This window comes from Palaemon carinicauda, chromosome 34 (genome assembly GCF_036898095.1).
Source record: "Palaemon carinicauda isolate YSFRI2023 chromosome 34, ASM3689809v2, whole genome shotgun sequence".
Taxonomy (NCBI): domain Eukaryota; kingdom Metazoa; phylum Arthropoda; class Malacostraca; order Decapoda; family Palaemonidae; genus Palaemon; species Palaemon carinicauda.
The window spans coordinates 13303632-13323732 of record NC_090758.1 but is presented as its reverse complement, the minus strand read 5'-3'; the positions used below and the strand labels follow the sequence as shown (position 1 = coordinate 13323732).

At 38.5% G+C, this 20101-nt stretch overlaps 1 protein-coding gene across 4 annotated transcripts in view; it reads left to right on the top strand.

The window, feature by feature from the left end:
- Positions 1-18688, top strand: part of LOC137627076 (uncharacterized) — a 95338-nt gene extending 76650 nt beyond the window's left edge. For all 4 annotated transcript variants that reach the window (XM_068358062.1, XM_068358063.1, XM_068358065.1 and 1 more), the window contains 3 exons: positions 3499-3636; positions 3774-3807; positions 15505-18688. In XM_068358062.1, coding sequence (XP_068214163.1) covers positions 3499-3636; positions 3774-3807; positions 15505-18032 — 2700 coding nt within the window. In that variant the 3' untranslated portion in view covers positions 18033-18688. The remainder of the gene's footprint in view (positions 1-3498; positions 3637-3773; positions 3808-15504) is intronic.
- The last annotated feature ends 1413 nt before the right edge of the window (positions 18689-20101 follow it).

Below are 20101 nucleotides of genomic sequence, written 5' to 3'. Positions count from 1 at the left end.
AAACCCAAATCAGACAATGGCAAGGTAAAGTAAAATTTGAAAATCAAATTGCCTGAAATTACATATAAAAATCAGGCTATATATCAGTTTAGTGAGGTCGGTGTTACTGTACGGACATGAGTCGTAGTATGACAATGAAACAATATGCAACAGATTTTGTAGATTTGAAAACAAAGCTCTCAGAAGAATATTGGTTGTTAAATGTCAGGACAGGATTAAAAATAAAACTATGAGATAAATTACTCTAGTCTCATTTGTGGATGAGATCATGGTGAGGGGTAGATGAAGATGGTTTGGTTATGCTCTTTGCATTTCCCAAGAGAGATTAGTTCACCAAACTTTCAACTGGGCTCTGCAAGGCACTAGAAGAGTTGGAAGACCTAGGCCTACATGGCTGAAGGCTATGAAGCATGAAATAGGAGATGATGAATGGAGAAGTATTGATTTAAAAACTCAAGATGGAGACGGCTGGCAAAATCCAACCGGGGCCCTTTGCGTCAATAGGCGTAGGAGGAGATAATGAATCTAGACCACTAGTTGGAAAAGCAGGATGCTATAAGCTTAATGGCTCCAACAAGGAAAAATAGCCCAGTGAGGAAAGGAATTAAGGGAATAAATAAATTACAAGAGAAGTAATGAACAGTTAAACTAGTATATTGTACGAACAGTAACAACATTAAAATAGATCTTTCATGTATGAATTATGACAAGAGACTTACGTCAGCCTGTTCAACATAGAAACATTCGCTGCAACTTTCAACTTCTGAAGTTACTTTCAACTACTTGATTAGGAAGATCCTTCTAAATGAAATTACATTATCTTAACTCAAATCGTTTAAAATAGGGACACATTATGTCTTCGGGGTGCTGGAATGGATATGGAATTGTTAAAAGGGCAGTTGGTTAAGGACAGTGGTGCTAGGAGGAAGCCCTGCTTGTCTGCATGTCGCAGAATAAACACTTTTGTCTGAAGGACTTGGGGTAAATACAAATTACTTTTAAGAATTGTTAGTTGAGCCTCTTAAGGAATATCATTGTTCAGTGTCTACTTTCCTCTTGCTAAGGTTAGAAGATACTTTTTTAGCTATGGTAAGCAGCTCTTCTAGGAGAACACTAAAAAAAACAAACCTTTGTTCTCTGATCTTGGATAGTGCTATAGCCTCTGTACCATGGTCTTTCACAGTCTTGGGGTAAAGTTCTTTTGTTTGAGGGTACGCTCAGGCACACTATTCTATTTTATTTTCTCTTCCTTTTGTTTTTTAAGTTTTTATAGTTTACATGTGAAAGATTTGTTCTGATGTTGCTATTCTTAAAATATTTCATTTTAATTGTTAATTATTTGTAATTCCCTTATTTCCTTTCCTCACTGGGCTATTTTCCCTTTTGGAGCCTTTGGGCTTATAGCATTCTGCTTTTCCAACTAGGGTTGTGGCTTAGCAAGTAATAATGATAATAACTGGCTAACTTCAACTTGTTTGATTGTTTCATCCTGCTTTTATTCCCGCTGTGACCAAGTTGTGGAATGATTTTCCTAATCGGGTGGTTGAATCGATGGAACTTCAAAAGTTCAAACTTGCAGCGAATGTTTTTATGTTGAACAGGCTGACATGTGCCTCTCTTTATAGTTTATTTAGGAAAGATCTATTTTAGTTGTTACTATTTGTAAAATATTTTATATTGTTCATTACTTCTCTTATTTCTTTTCCCCACTGTGCTATTTTTCCCAGTTGGAGCCCCTGGCTCTCTCAGCAGATATTGTATTGTTATATATGATCTCAAATTTAATGGATCATTACTGACAAGAGAACTGTTTAGATCATGGGCCAAAGTCTGATTGCAGAGAAGTCAATGGAGAGCAGAGAATTTTTATTTTGCTAAATTTATGGGTTGTTTACATAGTTATGTAATCATCCCTGTCGTCGTTTATTCATTTGTTTGTGAGCAACTTTACACAAAAACTACTGTACCGATTTTGACCAAACTTGGTAGTCATGTTGGGTATGACTCAAGGATGAATCTGTAACGTTTTGTATAAAGTACATCAAAGTACAAGCAAGCAGAAGTACTTTGAAAATAACTGCAATGTTAAGTAAATAGAAAATATGTTAATTATTTTTTGTTTGTGAAAAACATTACGTAAAAACTATTAAATCAATTTCAACGAAACTTGGTGGACATGTGGGGTATGACCCAAGGATGAATCCATTAGATTTTGAAGAAAATATATCAAAGTACAGCAGATCCTCAACTTACTAACTTAATAGTATCCAAGAAGCTGTTTGCAACTCAAATTTTGTTATATTTGGCGTAATCTGAATCCCTTGCCTATGACTTCCAGCTACAAACGTCAACAAATAGTTGGGTTTCATATGAAATAGATATCATGGTATTACAAATGTCGTTGTGCTTACTGTATTAAATTATATAATATTGTTTTATTACAGAATTTCTTTATCTTTGTTAATTTCAGTTGTATTTGTTTTTGTATCTGAATGTTTGGTAGTCGAATGTAAGTTGGGGATCTTCTGTACAAGTATGCAGTCGAGTTGAAAGCAGAATAAGACTGCTTGGCATGGCGGAGGTATGCTCTCCACTGATTGCCCCTCTAGTTATAATTAAATAACAAACCAAATGTAGATTCACTAGGCTGGAAGGGGCAATAATTATACCAGTTGGACCATCTACATTATAGCAATTCATGTAGGCAAGGAGGAACGATAAGGAAAAGAACCCTTTGTTTCTTTCCGTTTCTTCGTGGATGTCGGCTACCTCCCAAAATAGGAGGAATTGCCATGGTAGATAAATAGATGTAGAAGCTGTTGGTTTCATCCGTATTCTCAGTAGCGTTCTTCTCTGTTATCGAGAAGTTGATTCCTTCTTGAATTGATTGATTTGAAGGTTTCTGGTTCTTGCTAGAAAGATTTACCCTTCAATGAGAGGTGGAAATTAGAGCAGGGTTGAATTGAGGAGTTGAGCAGTTGGTAGGCAGAGACGGAAGAGAATGGATGCCATAGATGAAAGTATTGTATAACCTATATGATGCGTTGTTCACATTATCTTAAATGATGTTTTTTGTTTCTTTTGGAAGCAAGTAATGTCAGCTCCAAGTCAGGTTCATCCTTGCCAATATTCTAGGACGATGTGTCGTACAATGCTAGCAGCATTTTTAGATTTACTGTATTTTAGAAGCAGGTCTTCTGAAAGATATTTAATTTTTGTGATGACATCTTTGCTTTAATAATTTGAATTGAATATTCTTTTATTCTTTATTTATAATAAATGATATCGGCGTCAGTGACCTTCAATGTCAGGATGCCAGTAAACCTAAAATCAATCAGCTTCAAGGAATTTCACCCAAGTATAGGTCAACTTGGGTCAAGGCCAAAATTACATAGGGTTGACATGACTTAAATATCTCCTTTTTATCTATGCTCTTGTATTACTCTCGCTGATTATCATATCTCGTGTTACTAATGTAACCGTCTGCACCTTTTACAGCCCTGTTGGATATCAGACGGCGTCACTCTCGGCGAAAATGACGACGACATTGAGCTCGAAGATGGAATTCAGCTGGAGGATAACAGCGATCCGTTCGATTACGGAGAGAGAGTCAACAATTCTCATGAGGACATTATGGTGAGTATAGCATCTCATAATGCGATAAATAGAGTCATTTTTATTATATATTGTACAGAAGTGCATCGTAAATGAAATTTTAATGTAATATAATATAAAACGATGAGTGCTATATAATTCTTTTTCTTTCATTTCAGGATGTTTTACCCATTCCAAAATATCCAAACAAAGGTAGGAAACTTTTTCTTATTCCAAAAGTTTACAGTTATTAAGATTTTTACGCTAATATAAACCTTTTGTGCATGCATGCCTTAACTTCTTCCGTCTGCGTCTTATGGCAGTGGTTTTACGAGTGACTAAAAACACTGTGCTGTACTAGTTTGCGAGTGGCTCCACCTGAGGAAACTATCATATTAGAATGTAGATTGTTATCAGATTTAGGTATAGCTAATCTTCTGGTGACATGGACCTTTGCTCTAAGAAGTTAACTACAGTGAACCCTCGCTACTTCGCGGTTCGACAATCGCGGATTCACCACTTCGCGGGGTTTTCCCATAACCCATATATATATACATATCGCGGATTTTCCGGAAAATTCGAAAATACCGCGAAATCTGAAGACAACCAAATACGATATTTTGTTACCTGTAATTCCATTAATACTGTAATTAGTAATATCTGCTCTTACTGATTGTTCATTGCATTACATATGATATATAATTCAGCACAGAAAGAAATAAAACACGAAAAGAGAATGTGATCATACGATAATTCAGTACGTAGTAAAATTAAATCGAACATGAAACGCAAATCAGATGCAGTCATACCATATTAGAATGGTGTGTACTGTAATGGATGTGCTTCTTTTCCATGAATCTTTTGTATGTATACGTACGTAGTACAGTACTGCATCCAATAATATTCTTTGTTGCAAAAATCACATTTCGAATACTGTAAGCGTACGAGAGAGAGAGAGAGAGAGAGAGAGAGAGAGAGAGAGAGAGAGAGAGAGAGAGAGAGAGAGAGAGGCGTAAAATAGCGTACGTAAATTTTTATTATTATTGTTATTATTATTATTATTGTTGTTGTTGTTAATAAAATTATTATTGTTATTATTATTATCATTATTATTATTATTATTACTGTACAGTATTATTATCATTATTTATTATTATTACGGTATTGTACTTAATCTACGTACGTTCATTATGCGCGGGGCATCTTCTATGAGTAACCAACGCATCATAGTACTGTAAGACGGGTTGTGATTGGTTCAAGCGCTGATAGATGACGAATCAGAACTCAAGTTTTGTTATCTAGCCTGTGATTGGTGTTTTGCCCGCATCTTCTACCCGCAGCATCAAAGTTCTCGCGGGGCTGGATCGTTCACTTTCTCTTTCCGCGTATTGCTGAGTAGACGTTCTTAACCCTGGATAGGTACGGTCCTCGGACACCCCTTTAAGGGTATACTCGGACGCAAACGACCCCGACGCCAAAAAAAATTCTTGAAAAATCAGTTTTTGCAGTAACCTCCTTTTTTCTTTTGCCAAAAAAAACTTCAATGAATGCTTAAAACAACTGTAAAGATAAATACTACTCATCTGCAGAAAAACTATTTATTATAAATATTTTAAAAAATTAAGTAGAAAAAAAAAAGACCTGACATAAAAATTCATAAAAAAAAAGTTTATACATATATACACAAATCCTTTTAGGAATTGATTCTTGAATGTTTAGGACACATCTTGATGTATTTTGGATGAAGTCAGACCCATGGAGGTGAAGATCTGAAATGAGAAAAAAAGGGTAACTTTTTTTGGCCAAATAAAATTGTCCAAATTTCATGAATTTTTTTGGGTACCCAAATGAAATAGGAAGTGGCTAATTTTTTTAGGGAATAAACATATGTTATCCTAAAATAGAAATATGTAAAAAAATCTTCATTATTTTGTAAATTACATTTATATCAGGGGCCATATCTAAAGGTAATTTTTTGAGTACTTGGAAATTTCGTAAAAAAATACATATATTTAATATATAATATGATATTTATGCAGGTAAAAATATACCAAAATATCACAAATTCTATAGGGAACAAGAATATATATAGATAGGGCAGCTTACGCTTCGGATATGTCCACAAAATGGCCGCCAACCACACTGACTCAGACTCCCTAATCTGCCACTTGAAATGTAGGAAGGGTATGTCAATTTCAAGGTGTTATTTACTAATCTAATTATTATTGGATATGCATAAAAATTGTATGGTGGTTTGCTGGATAATTGTCGATTATTTTACGTTTATAAAATTAAAATTCTGACCCAAAAAATTTTTTTTGAAGGGAAATAAAATCGAAAAAAAAAATGTAAAACAATATTTTAGCTAAAAAAATTTGATGATATTCAATCAAAAAAAAAGTAAACAAAATTTTCCGACAAATAAACATCTAGAGGAATCATTACTCTGTGATAGTTCCTTAGTACGTAGTAATTTTGAAAGAATTGGGAAAAAACGAAAAAATGGCAATCACCGGAAAATCGAACACATACCTATATATACGCCATATCTGGCTAAAAAAAAGATAGGCATGGGTAGCCAGATCATCTAGAAACACTTTCCAACACTATAAAAATATAAGTTTTGCGACACTACTTGCCAATTCCTTACGGTAACATGACTAAGCAAAAAAATGCAAAACAAATAAAAAGGGGCACTCGTGGAAAAATGGCCATTCTAATATACGGCATTTCAGAAAAAAAAAATTTCAGCCACGTGCTAGGCAAACCATCAAGGCATATTTTCCGACAAATAAACATATAAATGAAATATTACTCTGTGATAGTTCCTTAGTACGTAGTAATTTTGAAAGAAATGGGAAAAAACGAAAAAATGGCAATCACAGGAAAATCGAACACATACTTATATATACGCCATATCTGGCTAAAAAAAAAATAGGCATGGGTAGCCAGATCATCTAGAAACACTTTCCAACACTATAAAAATATAAGTTTTGCGACACTACTTGCCAATTCCTTACGGTAACATGACTAAGCATAAAAATGCAAAACAAATAAAAAGGGGCACTCGCGGAAAAATGCCCAACATTCTAATATACGGCATCTCAGATAAAAAAAAAAGACATGCACGTGTTCGCCCAACCATCAAGGCACACTTTCTAACACATAAACATGAAAAAAAAATCAATAATATACGGCAATTCCTTACTACGTAGTAAATTTTTACAAATATTGAAAAAAAAACAGAAATTGGCAACCGCAGTTAAATACCCAATATACCAATAACTACGTCGTATCTGACAAAAACAAAATCACGCATGGGTAGCCAGATCATCTAGATACACTTTCCAACATTAAAAAAGCAAAAGTTTTACGACACTATTTCGCAATATCTTACGGAGAAATGACTTGGCAAAAAAATTTAAAAAAATTAAAAAGGGACACTCGCGGTAAAATGCCCGACATTCTAATATACGACATCTCAGATAAAAAAAAAGACATGCACGTGTTAGCCCAACCATCAAGGCACACTTTCTAACACATAAACATAAAAAAAAAATGAATAATATACGGCAATTCCTTACTACGTAGTAATTTTTACAAATATTGAAAAAAAAACAGAAATTGGTAACCGCAGTTAAATACCCAATATACCAATAACTACGTCGTATCTGACAAAAACAAAGTCATGCATGGGTAGCCAGATCATCTAGACACACTTTCCAACACTAAACAAGCAAAAGTTTTACGACACTATTTGGCAATATCTTACGGAAAAATGACTTGGCAAAAAAATGAAAAAAAATGAAAAAGGGGCACTCGCGGTAAAATGGTCCTCGTGGTGATGAACGACATTTTAACTAAAAAAAAAAACATGCACATGGTAGCCAAACAATCCACCAAGACTTTCCACAACTGATAACCTATACAAGTTGCACCATTCTACGACAATTTCATAATACGTAATAACTTTGATAATTATGCAAACTACCTCAGAAGGGTAAACTCGGACGCGAACGACCCCGATGCGTCTCAGAAATCGGGGAAGGAGTACAGCTACAGCAATGCACATCTGGACACTACTAGAGCGTGTAGGGGAGACACCTCCTGCAGGTCGATCACCCACAAATTCAGTCACAGGGGTGAGTCACGTGAGAAAAACCTGTTTTTTTTTGACGCTCGGGGTCGCAAACGACCCACCGTACCTATCCAGGGTTAAGTTTGTGAAGTTTAATCTGTGCTGTGTGCGACTGTTTTAAGTTGAACTTTTTGTTGAACTTTCTGTTAAATCCTACTGTACAATGCCTCCCAAGCGTTCTGCTTCTAGTAAGGCTGGTAGTGAGCCTAAACGCCACCGAAGGATGATGACGATAGCTGAGAAGGTTACGCTTCTTGACATGTTAAAAGATGGTAGAAGTTACGCGGCCGCCGGCCGCCATTTTGGCATCAACGAATCCACCGTTCGCTATATCAAAAAGGACGAGGCGAACATTAGAAAGACTGCTGCAATCACCTTTAGCAGATCAGCGAAGCGAGTCGTTACAACGCGTAATAAAACGATCGTACGCATGGAAGGTGCTTTAGCTGTGTGGATTGCCGACTGCCGGAAGAAGAACATAGCGTTGGATACGAACACCATCCAAACAAAGGCTTTGAGCTTATATGAGAATTTTGCTGCAAAGGAACCTAAAGACGACGACGGCAACCATGCTGAAGATGATGATGATGCAGATGATCCTCAACCAGGGACATCCACAGATTCCCAGCCTCAGAAACGTTTTTCCGCAAGCAAAGGATGGTTCGCGAAGTTTCAGAAACGCTTCGCCCTGAAAAGCGTTTCCCTGCATGGGGAGTCTGCTTCCGCTGACACTGCCGCTGCTGAAACTTACGTGAACCAGACGTTCAAGAATATTATCGCGGAAGGTGGATACAAGCCGGAACAAGTCTTTAATATGGATGAGACTGGCTTGTTTTGGAAGAGAATGCCGTCGCGAACTTTCCTGTTCAAAGAGGAAGCCAAAGCCTCTGGCTTTAAGGCATTCAAGGATCGCGTTACCCTCGTGATGTGTGGCAATGCTGCTGGATTTTTGTTAAAGCCGGGGCTTATTTATAAGTCGAAAAATCCTCGCGCTTTGAAAAATAAAAATAAGAATCTCCTTCCCGTGTACTGGATGCATAATCAAAAAGCATGGATTACGAAGATGCTGACCTCCAACTGGTTCCACCAGTGTTTCATCCCGCAAGTCCATGAATATCTCTTAGAGAAGGGCTTGCCATTCAAGATCCTTCTCCTTATGGATAACGCTGGTGGACACGCAACTGACCTGTCGCGTGAGGGCGTTCAGGTTGAGTTCCTGCCACCCAACACCACGTCATTAATTCAACCGATGGACCAGGGGGTTATCAGGGCGTTCAAGGCCCTCTACACGAAGAATACCTTGGCGGACCTCGTTGCGTGTGTGGATGCTGCCCAAGATGACGAGGATGAAGATTTCAACTTGAAGGCGTACTGGCGGCAGTACACCATAGCCACGTGCCTGCAGAATATTCAAAAGGCACTTCAAGAGATGAAACCTGCAACCGTGAATGCGAGCTGGAAGAAGCTGTGGCCCGATATTGTTTACGACGACAAGGGATTTACTCCGTCGGAAATCCAACACTCTGCAATACGGAAATCTGTGCAGTTGGCTGCCATAATTGGAGGTGACGGGTTTGGCGACATGACGACTGAAGACGTCGACGAGTTGTTGGACTGCCATTCCCAGCCCCTAACTGACGCAGACCTCGAAGACCTGACAAAATCGGCAAGTGAGGAAGAGAGTGAGGGTACCCAGGAAGAGACCCAAGAAAATGTCGAAGAAACGGGCTTAACATTAGAACGGCTTGCCAAGTTCTGCAACCATATCAAGGAGGCGAAAGAAATGTTACAAGAGTGGGACGAGGATATGGTTCGCTCGATGCAATTCTCCAATAAGGTCGATGACATCATGACTCCCTACAGGATGCTCTTGGATCGAAAAAAGAAGCAGCGGCAACAACTTCCGATCACAATGTTCTTCCAGCCTCGCAAAAAAGAGCCAGTTCCTCCTGCTAGTACGCCTTCGGAAGAAATTGAAGAAGTTTCCCTGGAAGAAGTTGAAGAGGTGTCCCAGGAAAAGACACCTCCGTCTGAAGAGACGTAAAATACTATCATTGACTGCACAGTAGAACACATCATCAGCTTCATCATCATCATTTCTACTGTGCAGCAAATTCATCGCCATCACCATTCAAGTTTTTCTTCAACTTCTTTCGTGGTGAGTACAGTAACAATCTTTATTTTTTACTTTAACCTGTTTTATAGTTTAGTAATGTACGTACTGTATGCATTAAGTTAAAGGGAAGGTTTTAAAAGTCTACATGTTGTAACCTATCATATTTTTTTTGTTTAAAATTTACATTTACGTACGTAAAACAATCTCTCTCTCTCTCTCTCTCTCTCTCTCTCTCTCTCTCTCTCTCTCTCTCTCTCTCTCTCTCTCTCTCTCTCTCTCTCTCTCTCAAATTGTTTTCCTGCTTTGCTACGTACAAGTACTGTATAATTTATATTTGTAAGGTAACATATTTTGTAAATGCTTTTACTGTAAATACTGTATGTACTGTATCATTATTTATCACTATCATCATGCGCGTTAAATGCCTTGTTTGTTCTGAGCGTGGTTGTTTACTGAGCGTACACGTCGTCGTTTCAGGCGGCGTCATAAAGAAAAAGATTTCATTTGGAAGTCCTAAGAAAAATACGTAAACTAAAACATTGGTAATAAAAAAATCAACATACAGTACTGTATAATCAATATAATCGATGCAAAAACTAACCTATACATATATGTGTACACTAAATGAGTTTGTTTCTTCATTATGATCAGAGATGAACGTAAACAAAACATTGGTTGCCATTTTTTATCGTGCTTTTTAGGTGTTTAGGAAACGCATGATATAAAATCGCCTTTAATATTTGTGCCTGTTTTAGTTTAGGGTGCTGTAGTACATGCATTAAGTGTTCTGTACATTAAAGGGTGGTTTGTTAACAGTACTACGTACAAGGGAAGGTTTTAAAAGTCCGAATATACATGTTAAATAAATAGGTAAATATGATGTCACTACTTCGCGGATTTTCACCTATCGCGCCCGCGTCTGGAACCTATCTACCGCGATAAACGAGGGTTCACTGTACTGCACTGTAAGTGTTCAGTGGCTACTTTCCACTTGGTAAGGGTAGAAGAGACTCTTTAGCTAAAGGTAAGCAGTTCTTCTAGGAGAAGAACACTCCTGAAACATACCATTGTTCTCTAGTATTGGGTAGTGCCATAGCCTCTGTACCATGGTCTTTCACTGTCTTGGTTTAGAGTTCTCTCGTTTGTGGGTACACTCCGGCGCACTATTCTATCCGTTTCTTTGTTTCCTTTCCTCGCTAGGTTATTTTCCCTGTTGGAGCCTTTGGGCTTGTAGCATCCTGCTTTTCCAACAAGGGGTGTGGCTTAGCTAGTAATAATAATAACAGTAATAAATGTGAAAGACCAAAGTGGCAGTTGGTTGATAGAATTCTTCAAGGAACATTTGGTACCATCTAAATCTTGCTCCATGTGGTTCTCAAATTGCAAGCACACACCACTATTGGGTTCTTGAGCAAGCAATTATGTCCCTTGTCTTGGTAGGAAAAACTGAGCTGATATTTTGATATTGTGAAAGGCAGAACAACAAAGTATTTCAGCGGTATATATGTACCTCACATCTCTTCCTACGAGTGTTTTTTTCTTTTCTTTTGAAAGTGATATGTCGTCCATTTAATCTAGAGGTATTCATTAACTTCCTGTACCTTTTACTATTAATAAATTATATATTCTATTTTATCTTATAATATTATTATTATTACTATCTAAGCTACAACCCTACTTGGAAAAGCAGGATGCTACAAACCCAAGGGTTTCTACAGGGAAAATAGCCCATTAAGGAAAGAAAATAAACTATAAGAGAGGTAATGAACGACTAAAATATATAATATTAAAAACAGTGACATTAAAATAAATCTTCCATATATAACTAAACTTAAAAAAAAAACCAACAGGAAGAGAAATGAGATAGAAGTATGTGCCCGAGTGTACCCTCTTAGAAGATGGGATTTACCTCACATCCTCTTCTTTTATCAGGAGTAATGATTCCGTTAACGGCATAATTTGCTTGGGCAGTTCACTCCAAGCTGAGGTTTTAATCTTTTACATATCCATTATCAGTAATCATCTGGTCTATTATTATTTTTTTTTTTCTTCTCTATCACAGTCTTTTCAACGTGGTGGTATTTATAGTGTAGGGTTCCGGGTTGCATCCTGCCTCCTTAGGAGTCCATCACTCTTCTTATTATGTACGCCATTTCTAGGATCACACTCTTCCGCATGAGTCTTGGAGCTACTTCAGCCTCTAGTTTTTCCAGATTCCTTTTCAGGGATCTTGGGATCGTTCCTAGTGCTCCTATGATTAAGGGTACAATTTCCACTGGTATATCATTATTGTTATTATTATAATTATTATTATTATTATTATTATTAATAGCAAAGCTACTACTCTAGTTGGAAAAGCAGGATGCTATAAGCCCAAGGGCTCCAACAGGGAAAAATAGTCCAGTGAGGAAAGGAAATAAGGAAATAAATATACAAGATAAGTAATGAACAATTAAAATAAAATATTTTAAGAACAGTAACAACATTAAAACAGATCTTTCATATGATATATTAAAAAGAGACTTGGGTCAGCATGTTCAACATATAAACATTTACTGCAAGTTTGAACTTCCAAATCAACGACTTTTCTGCTTAACTTTCCCAGAATGTTATTTGTTCAATCGATTTCAATCTTTGTGAACTTGGTTCTTTTCCATCTGGTGGACACCGCATCCTTGTGCCACTTTCTTAGTTTGAATGATTTATGTTAATCCTGGTATTCTAAAGAACAGAAATGCCTTTTTAAAATGATATAATCAGAAAAACCAACACGGTAAAAGATTGAATGAGTGTCGCTACCTAGAAATCCCAACCAGACAAATAGAATACTCAACTTGGGAGCAGGGATCTCCAAAATGTCGGACATCTTCAAAAACACAAAACGACACAGAGCAAAGCAAAACACGTCTGACCAATGCTGGTGCTATGGAGGAATGAGGTTAGGGGGTGAGGAGGTGTAGGGGTGGGGAAGGATAGTCGTAGTAGGAGGCAGCAGACGGATGTAGGACGGCAACTCGTTGTTCCAGGAGATGTTGATGAGGGAGAGGTCTAACTGGTGAGGGACCTATGGTCGTGGTTCTATCATGCCCCAGTTTACTATACCGACACTCATAGAGTGAGCATGCTGGGTTTATTCCTGACATTCCCATGCAATTTTTTCTCTGGTAATATATAGCAGTTATATACCTTAGAAATGGTGCTATAAGGAGCATTTTATGGAGCAACACAGGTCGAGCCCAGAAATGCCTTTTTAAAATATCCTCCATTTTTTGTAAGTGCCTCACAACAAGGCTGAGCACTAACTGTCATATTAGAATCACGGAGAGCAGGCTTGTATTAATGTAATCGTATTGATGTATTCTGTTTTTTTTCAGTGTGTCCATTTTGAAAAGTCCAAACTTGCAGCGAGATATATTTTATGTTGTTACTGTTCTTAAAATATTTTATATTATTGTTCATTATTTCTCTTGCAGTTTCATTCTTTATTTCCTATCCTCACTGGGCAACATTTCCCTGTTGGACCCCTTGGGCTTACAACTTCCTGCTTGTCCAATAAGGGTTATAGCTTAGTTGGTAATAATAGTAATATTAAAAAGAGTACTCTTGTAAACTCTATCAAACTTTGAACATACAGGATCAGAAAATTCTCATGAAACCTTACAAGCACATACATCTATCATATCTACTGGAAATTTTATATTTTGCCTTACATTTACACGGAAAGGCTTGGAACAGCGGGGATGTGTATGAAAGGGTGCAAGAGGCAATGGCAGTATTGTAATGGTGATAGGGTCTGTCTTTATATAAAGTATGATGTACATCAGAAGGATAGTGGGAGTTAAATGGCTGGACAGAATTAGAAATGAAACTATAAGAGACTACTCAAGTGCCATATGTGGATGAGATCATGATGAGGGGTAGATGAAGATGATTTGGGCATGCTCTTTGCACTCCCCAAGAGAGATTAGTTCACCAAACGTTCAGCTGGGCTCCACCAGGCACTAAAAGAGTTTGAAGACCCCAGCCTACATGGCTGAGGACTATGAAGCACGAAGTAGGAGATGATGAATGGAGAAGTAAGAGACGACCAGCAAAATCTAACCGAGGCCCTTTGCGTTAATAGGCGTTGGAGGAGATGATGAATGTATATCAAGATCTTACGAAAAACATCTTTTGGTATGACTTGGGACTCAGAAACATACTGTATTTGGATGAGGAGGTGATAGTCGTTAGCCAGGGGACTTTGTGATTGAGTGGCAATCATCTGACTTGTACCGTTAATCCAGAGATAAAGGGAGATTGGAGGGGGATACCGAGACTACCTAAAAGACTTCACTACACCCTTATCAGAAATGGGACATTTATTATCATAAAAAATTGAATGGAAGAGTTAGAATTAGTAACATTATTAATGCCTCTTTAACTCCATATGACTTAAATTTTTAGGAGTGATTCTAAATAGCAAATTTAATTTTGAGAGGCATTGTCTGCTTATTCTTCAATTGCATAAAAAATTGACATGTCAGCATTGGGCTTTTTTTCTAACTGTGATGTTTTATAAGAAATTTAAAATTTTTGATAATGAGGTATCTTTGAAGATGCCGTTAAAAAATAAAGTTATATGAAGAGGATTTCTTCAAGTGTGGATTATTTTAGGAAATGACTTGAAACAAATCTAATATAAAATCTTATGCATTAAATTAATCTATACAAAATCTGCCTTAAATCAAATTATTACCGATAGAATAGTGGGTTTCTATAAATAAAATAAATGGGGGAAGGTGGGCTGTAACTCCCTAGCAGTTCCAACCAAACTCGGTTGAATCCTTATTATCAGGCTGGGAGGGGAGAGAAGAAAAGTCCCCTTTTGGTCTTTTTTTTTTTTTCATGTTGGCTACCCTCCAAAATTGGGGGAAGTGCCTTGGTAGAAAAATATAATAAGACGGAATAGGATTCAGGACGTTCTATGTTGATTGATTTTTATTTCAAAACATATGTGTACTGTATTTAGATCCTGTATCTATATGAGTTTTAATTAAGTACAGAAAGTCCTCAATTTACAAACTTAATGGGCCAAGAAGCTGTTTTTAACTCTAATTTTATTAAATTTTGGCCTAGTTAACCCTTTTACCCCCAAGGTAAGGTTAAATTTTGAGCACATTTTGCTACATATTTTTTTAAATTGCTCTACCAGCCTTAATTTTTGTCATAGAGAGGTCAGGTTGGTCTCATTCTTTTGGAAAATGCCTGAAGTTTTTCATAAAGTTATCAAAAATATGCAAAAACATGTAAATACTGTAACTGTTTTGCAAAACGTACTGGTACGTCCTTTGGGGGCGAAAGGGTTAAGCTTCACCCAAGTCACATGCCTACAATTTCTAGCTGCAAGAATCAACATATTGCAAATGTCGTCTAGCTTACTGCATTGAATTATATGATATTGTTTGATTACAGCATTTTCATTCTGAAATTTTGATACAATATCTGAAATGTATAATTTCAGTTGGATTTGTGTTTGTATCTCCAAAATTTTATAAGTTGAGGACCTTCTGGTATTTTCATAAATAATTTAACTTAATAATAAGGAATATCTTATAGTACTATATCATGAGATTCGTATTTAGTGACTATTTTTAATTTTGATTTAACTTTTCAGGCAGGAGATGGCGGCAGAGGTCGTACGGATATTCACGCAAGATACTGAAGAACTTCGTGCCCTACGAGATAGACGTCGATGACGACATGGACGACGATCTCATGGTGACGGTCGAGAACGCTGCTGCGACCTTCAAAGACGACCTGGAGGAATTTGGGTGGCGGCACAAGCGGATGACCGACGCGGATTTGGCGAGGCGTAGGAGAGAGCTTGAGACTCACTTGATGCGTTGCAAGGTCAACATCAAGGTGATGCAGTCGCGCTTGGACGAGGAACGAGGGAAGATGCTGAGGATGCAGAACATGCTGCTCAACATCAGGAGGCGGCAGAAGCGACACGAGATGAAGAAGATGCAGTACGGGGCCGGCGGGGGAATCGAGGTCGTGGGATCCGAAGGGAAGAATTCGCTCCACCTGGGCTTCGAAGGCGGCGAGAGGAAGAAAGAGACGCTCATGGCCGTAAAAATGAGGATGGCTCGACTTCGGGACATCAAGGCCAAGAAAGCCCTCGACCAGAAGAGGACTGGCGTTGTCGACTACCAAAAAGAACTCGAAAATAAGTTGAGGATGGCCAGGCTGAGAGAGATCAAAGCCCAAAAAGCTCTAGAGAGGAAATTAAATATCGAACCAGAAGTAGGGAAGACGAAACTAAAGCCCCTCAAGATACCAAAGCCGGAGGAGTGTGGGAATGGCGAAGACTACGAGAAAATGCTCGAGGCCAAGCTGAAGACGGCCAGGCTTCGTGAAATAAAGGCGATGAAAGCCCTGGAAAAAGTTAAAGATGAGGACAGTGATAAAACTGACGAGTATAAGATCAAAATCAAGAAGCCTAAGGTGAAGAGGCTAAAGATTAACATGAAAACGAACAAACCGTACAATGAATTTGAAATGAAGGCTAAAATGGCGAAGCTGAGAGAAATAAAAGCCCAGAAGGCAATGGAGAGAAAGAAATTAGAGGAATCAGGCGAGACGCCAATGAAATATAAAATGGGAAAGAAAAGGATTTTTGTAAAGAAGAGAAAACTGGTGAACGACAGGGCCCCGGAGGCTCCTTCGACGTCAAACGAAGGCGAGACCAGGGAGGAAATCAATAATGTAAATGTCAAGACAGAAGAAAAAGAAAAGAAACCAGAGGTCCATATTGCTACGTCGCACATGCTGTGGAACGTCTTAAGCCGCATCAAGATGGAGCCGTACCAGGAGAGCTCGTCGACGGCCGATCCCAACGAAGCCTTGAGTAATTATTTTTCTAACCAGGGTAAGAATAATCCAAGTCCTTCTGATATTCCAAAGCTGGTGAAGGATTTCATGTGTCGCGACGACGTCTCTAAAATCAGCACGACTTCGCCGTACGCCACTTCGAATTCTACTTCCTCTGTACGCTACCGGATGCACTACCTTCCGATCCTTCACAAGCAATTTGAAGCCGAGAACGGCAATGTATGTTCTTATGCTTCCTTTTGCAGTAATGTGCCTGAGTGTGTCATCAAACCTAATGGTTGGCAGTGGAAATTTTGTCCCTGCCTGCCTTGCATAAATCCTGAGCTGAAGTTCGAGAAAATGATATCGGAAGGAATTTTGAAAATGGAGGGCATCGAACTTGGGGACATTCTTTACGACGATGCTAAAGAAAACGTGCTCATGGTGCAACTGAGAGACTTACGGGACAGTCGTCAGTTCTTCACGTACGACTCCTGGGAGAGGAACTCGAGCGGGACCATCAACGCCAAACGACGGACTGCTAGCGAGCCCATCACTACCGTCGTCACGAAGTTCTTGGAGGAGTTAAGCATGCTGAAGTCTCATATTCAGAGGTCGTTCTACCAGTACCACGCGGCCAAATTGGCACGAGATCGAGGCCTGCAATGTCCCGATGAAGTGACCTTGCACATAGAGTGTTCTCCTCTCTCTCTATATCGTAACCCAGGCACAGACTCTAGCACTTCGGATCCTGCGGCAGTATTTACATTTCTTACAGGGTATTTATGGAGTCAAAACTGCGAGCAAGCCCTCGCAGCGGTCTCCGAAAACAAAGACTATTCAACGTCGGGTATATGGGCGGGGTTAGAGAAGATACTGCTTAGTATAGTAAAGGCTGGCAAGAGGAAAATTAACATAATTTCAGATAGCCCTACAAATAAGTACCGCAACAAAAGCAACTTCTACTACATGAGCGACTTTGCGAGGATGTACGGCGTGTGTTTCCGGTGGATATTTCTTGAGCTGAGTCACCAGATAGGAAATGCAGATATTATCAGGTTCGAAATCGAACGTACCATCAAGGACGAGTTGGCCGAGAATCCAGATATGTCGATGGCCAAAAGTGACATTCAAAAGTTAGTTCAGTCTCGCACATCCATAATCGTCGATTCGTATTCGCACGACGACGTTCAGAAGTACAAGTGGAATTTACCAAAGTTAAAAGTTGTGCAAGGCACGCAGAAGTTTGACGAGGTGATTATTTTGCCCGAAGACTTTTGGGTGAGAGACGTCATAGGTTTCGACACCTTTAAAAAGCTGCCGTTTTAAATAAATGATTCGTTGATGTAACTACAACAAAATGGGTAGAATTTGTGTAGAGTTTTGCTTAACTCTACGATAAGTTCCACCCTTTATATTTGCTCAAATTCAATTGTGTGTGTAATGTTTTGCAAGCATCAGTGAGTTTAGGTGATAGTGATTATAACTGGGAAACCAAAAATGTGGTGACATCATAATGTAATGAGAAACTGTTAATATGAAACTGAGCAAATTCATAACTAAATCACTCTATGAGTGAGCGTAATCATTAGCAATTATTATAAGATTTCGGAGTACTGTACCATTGTCGAGTCATTTCAGCTAAATTATTCGTGTAGGTCGTTGCTTAGGGTTCAAATTGACCCTTGTCATAAACATCAATTTAGACTTTAAGTTGCAACTGTTATCACTGTGGCTACGTACCGTAATTTTACAACGTACGTATGGTTGGACCGTAAATTGCCGGATATTTTTTTAGTTGGACAATAAGACTGTACAAATTATAAAATTATGGGAACCGTAACAGCTGCCAACTGATGTATGTTTTCTTTATTTCTGTAATTTATTCCATTTTTTATATTGGAACTGTATGATAGTGTCTAGAAGATTATTTTAGGTAACTGTAAATATTTTTTGAAGGAAAAAAATTATATTTTGTACTATTCCACATTATTTTTCTCACCAAGACTTCTTTTGGAAAATAACAAACTCAAATGTTGAATGTTGGTTTTCAGGGATGTTATTAATGACAAGAGTTTACTTTTAACTTATTGTGGATCAATTTTATACAATCATCAAGGATAAACTGGTTGTGTAAGGCAGTCGGGTATTCCTGGTAAACCTTGCTCTTGAGAAGTATACCCAACCACACCCGTATTGCTTTGGAGTTCAAGTGTTTTACCCCACCAACCACATCATCATTTCTTCCTACAGTGTTTGGTTACTCTCTGTGAGGTAAAGGTGTCTCTTGTGTCCAACTATTCCACAGGTGTCTGCATAAATGTCTGGACAAGATAAGGTTCAAGTTAAATCATATACCAACTAATAATGTATTAATTCTACTTGTGGTCTCCACACCCTGAAGAAAAGAGCTGATTTTCAGTGGGCCTTGTACAATACATTTCGCACACTACAAAAGGCTATCCCAATGAAGTTGGAAGGAAGTTATGTTCTCACCCCTGTTCGTGTGTGTGTTTGTGAACAGCTTCCTGGCCACAATTTTAATCGTAGAGTAATGAAACTTGCAGGGATTAACTGGTCAAGGTGAACCTAATGTCCAATTCCTCTAATCAGCCAAAAGTTTGGACATCGTTGTCACAGAGACTTTACTAGGGTTCATATTTGAGTGTACGAAAATCCATGCCAATCAATACATGTTAAGGTCAAGGTCAAGGTTGAGCAAAAGGTCAAGAAATCAGCTGCTGCAGCGGAGGTCTGCGCTCTACTGAGGGCTCCTCTAGTTTTCTACAGTATTTTTTCCATCCTTTTGGTTTTCACTTCCTACAGTACCCAGTTTCTTGTGTCTAAACAGTTTTCACCTTGCACGAAAACGACTCATTTGAACAAGTCCTTCACGATGGATGTGTAACTTATTGATATTATTAAATTATTGCCTTCGCCAAAAATGAAGTTGTTCTGTAACTGAAATACAATCCATGCTATTTAATATGGGTAATTACTTTCGGCGTAGCTGAAATGACGAGCCATTAGAATTTTAACGAGGGTTTACTAATCCACCGCTAGTTAGCGGGAGGTAGGGAGGGTAGCTTGCTAACTCCCCCCCCTCCCCACACACACACACCTGTGCTGAGCCCACTTTGCTCTCGGCTCGGGTGCTAGACGGACGTGTCCGCTGTCACCCTCGCCTTCTCTGACAGCCGTTACTAATCTTTTGTTTGCTTTTTCTTTGACAGAGTGTTTGTGAAGTTGGCCTCTGCGATGCGTAAGTGTCCCGGTTTACCTGACCGCCCTTGTGGTACTTATATGTTGGCGGTCGACACGGACCCACACCTTGTGTCCTTACTGTAAGGGCCAACGGTGTGATAAGAGTAACGTATGTGGTGAGTGTAGGGAGTGGT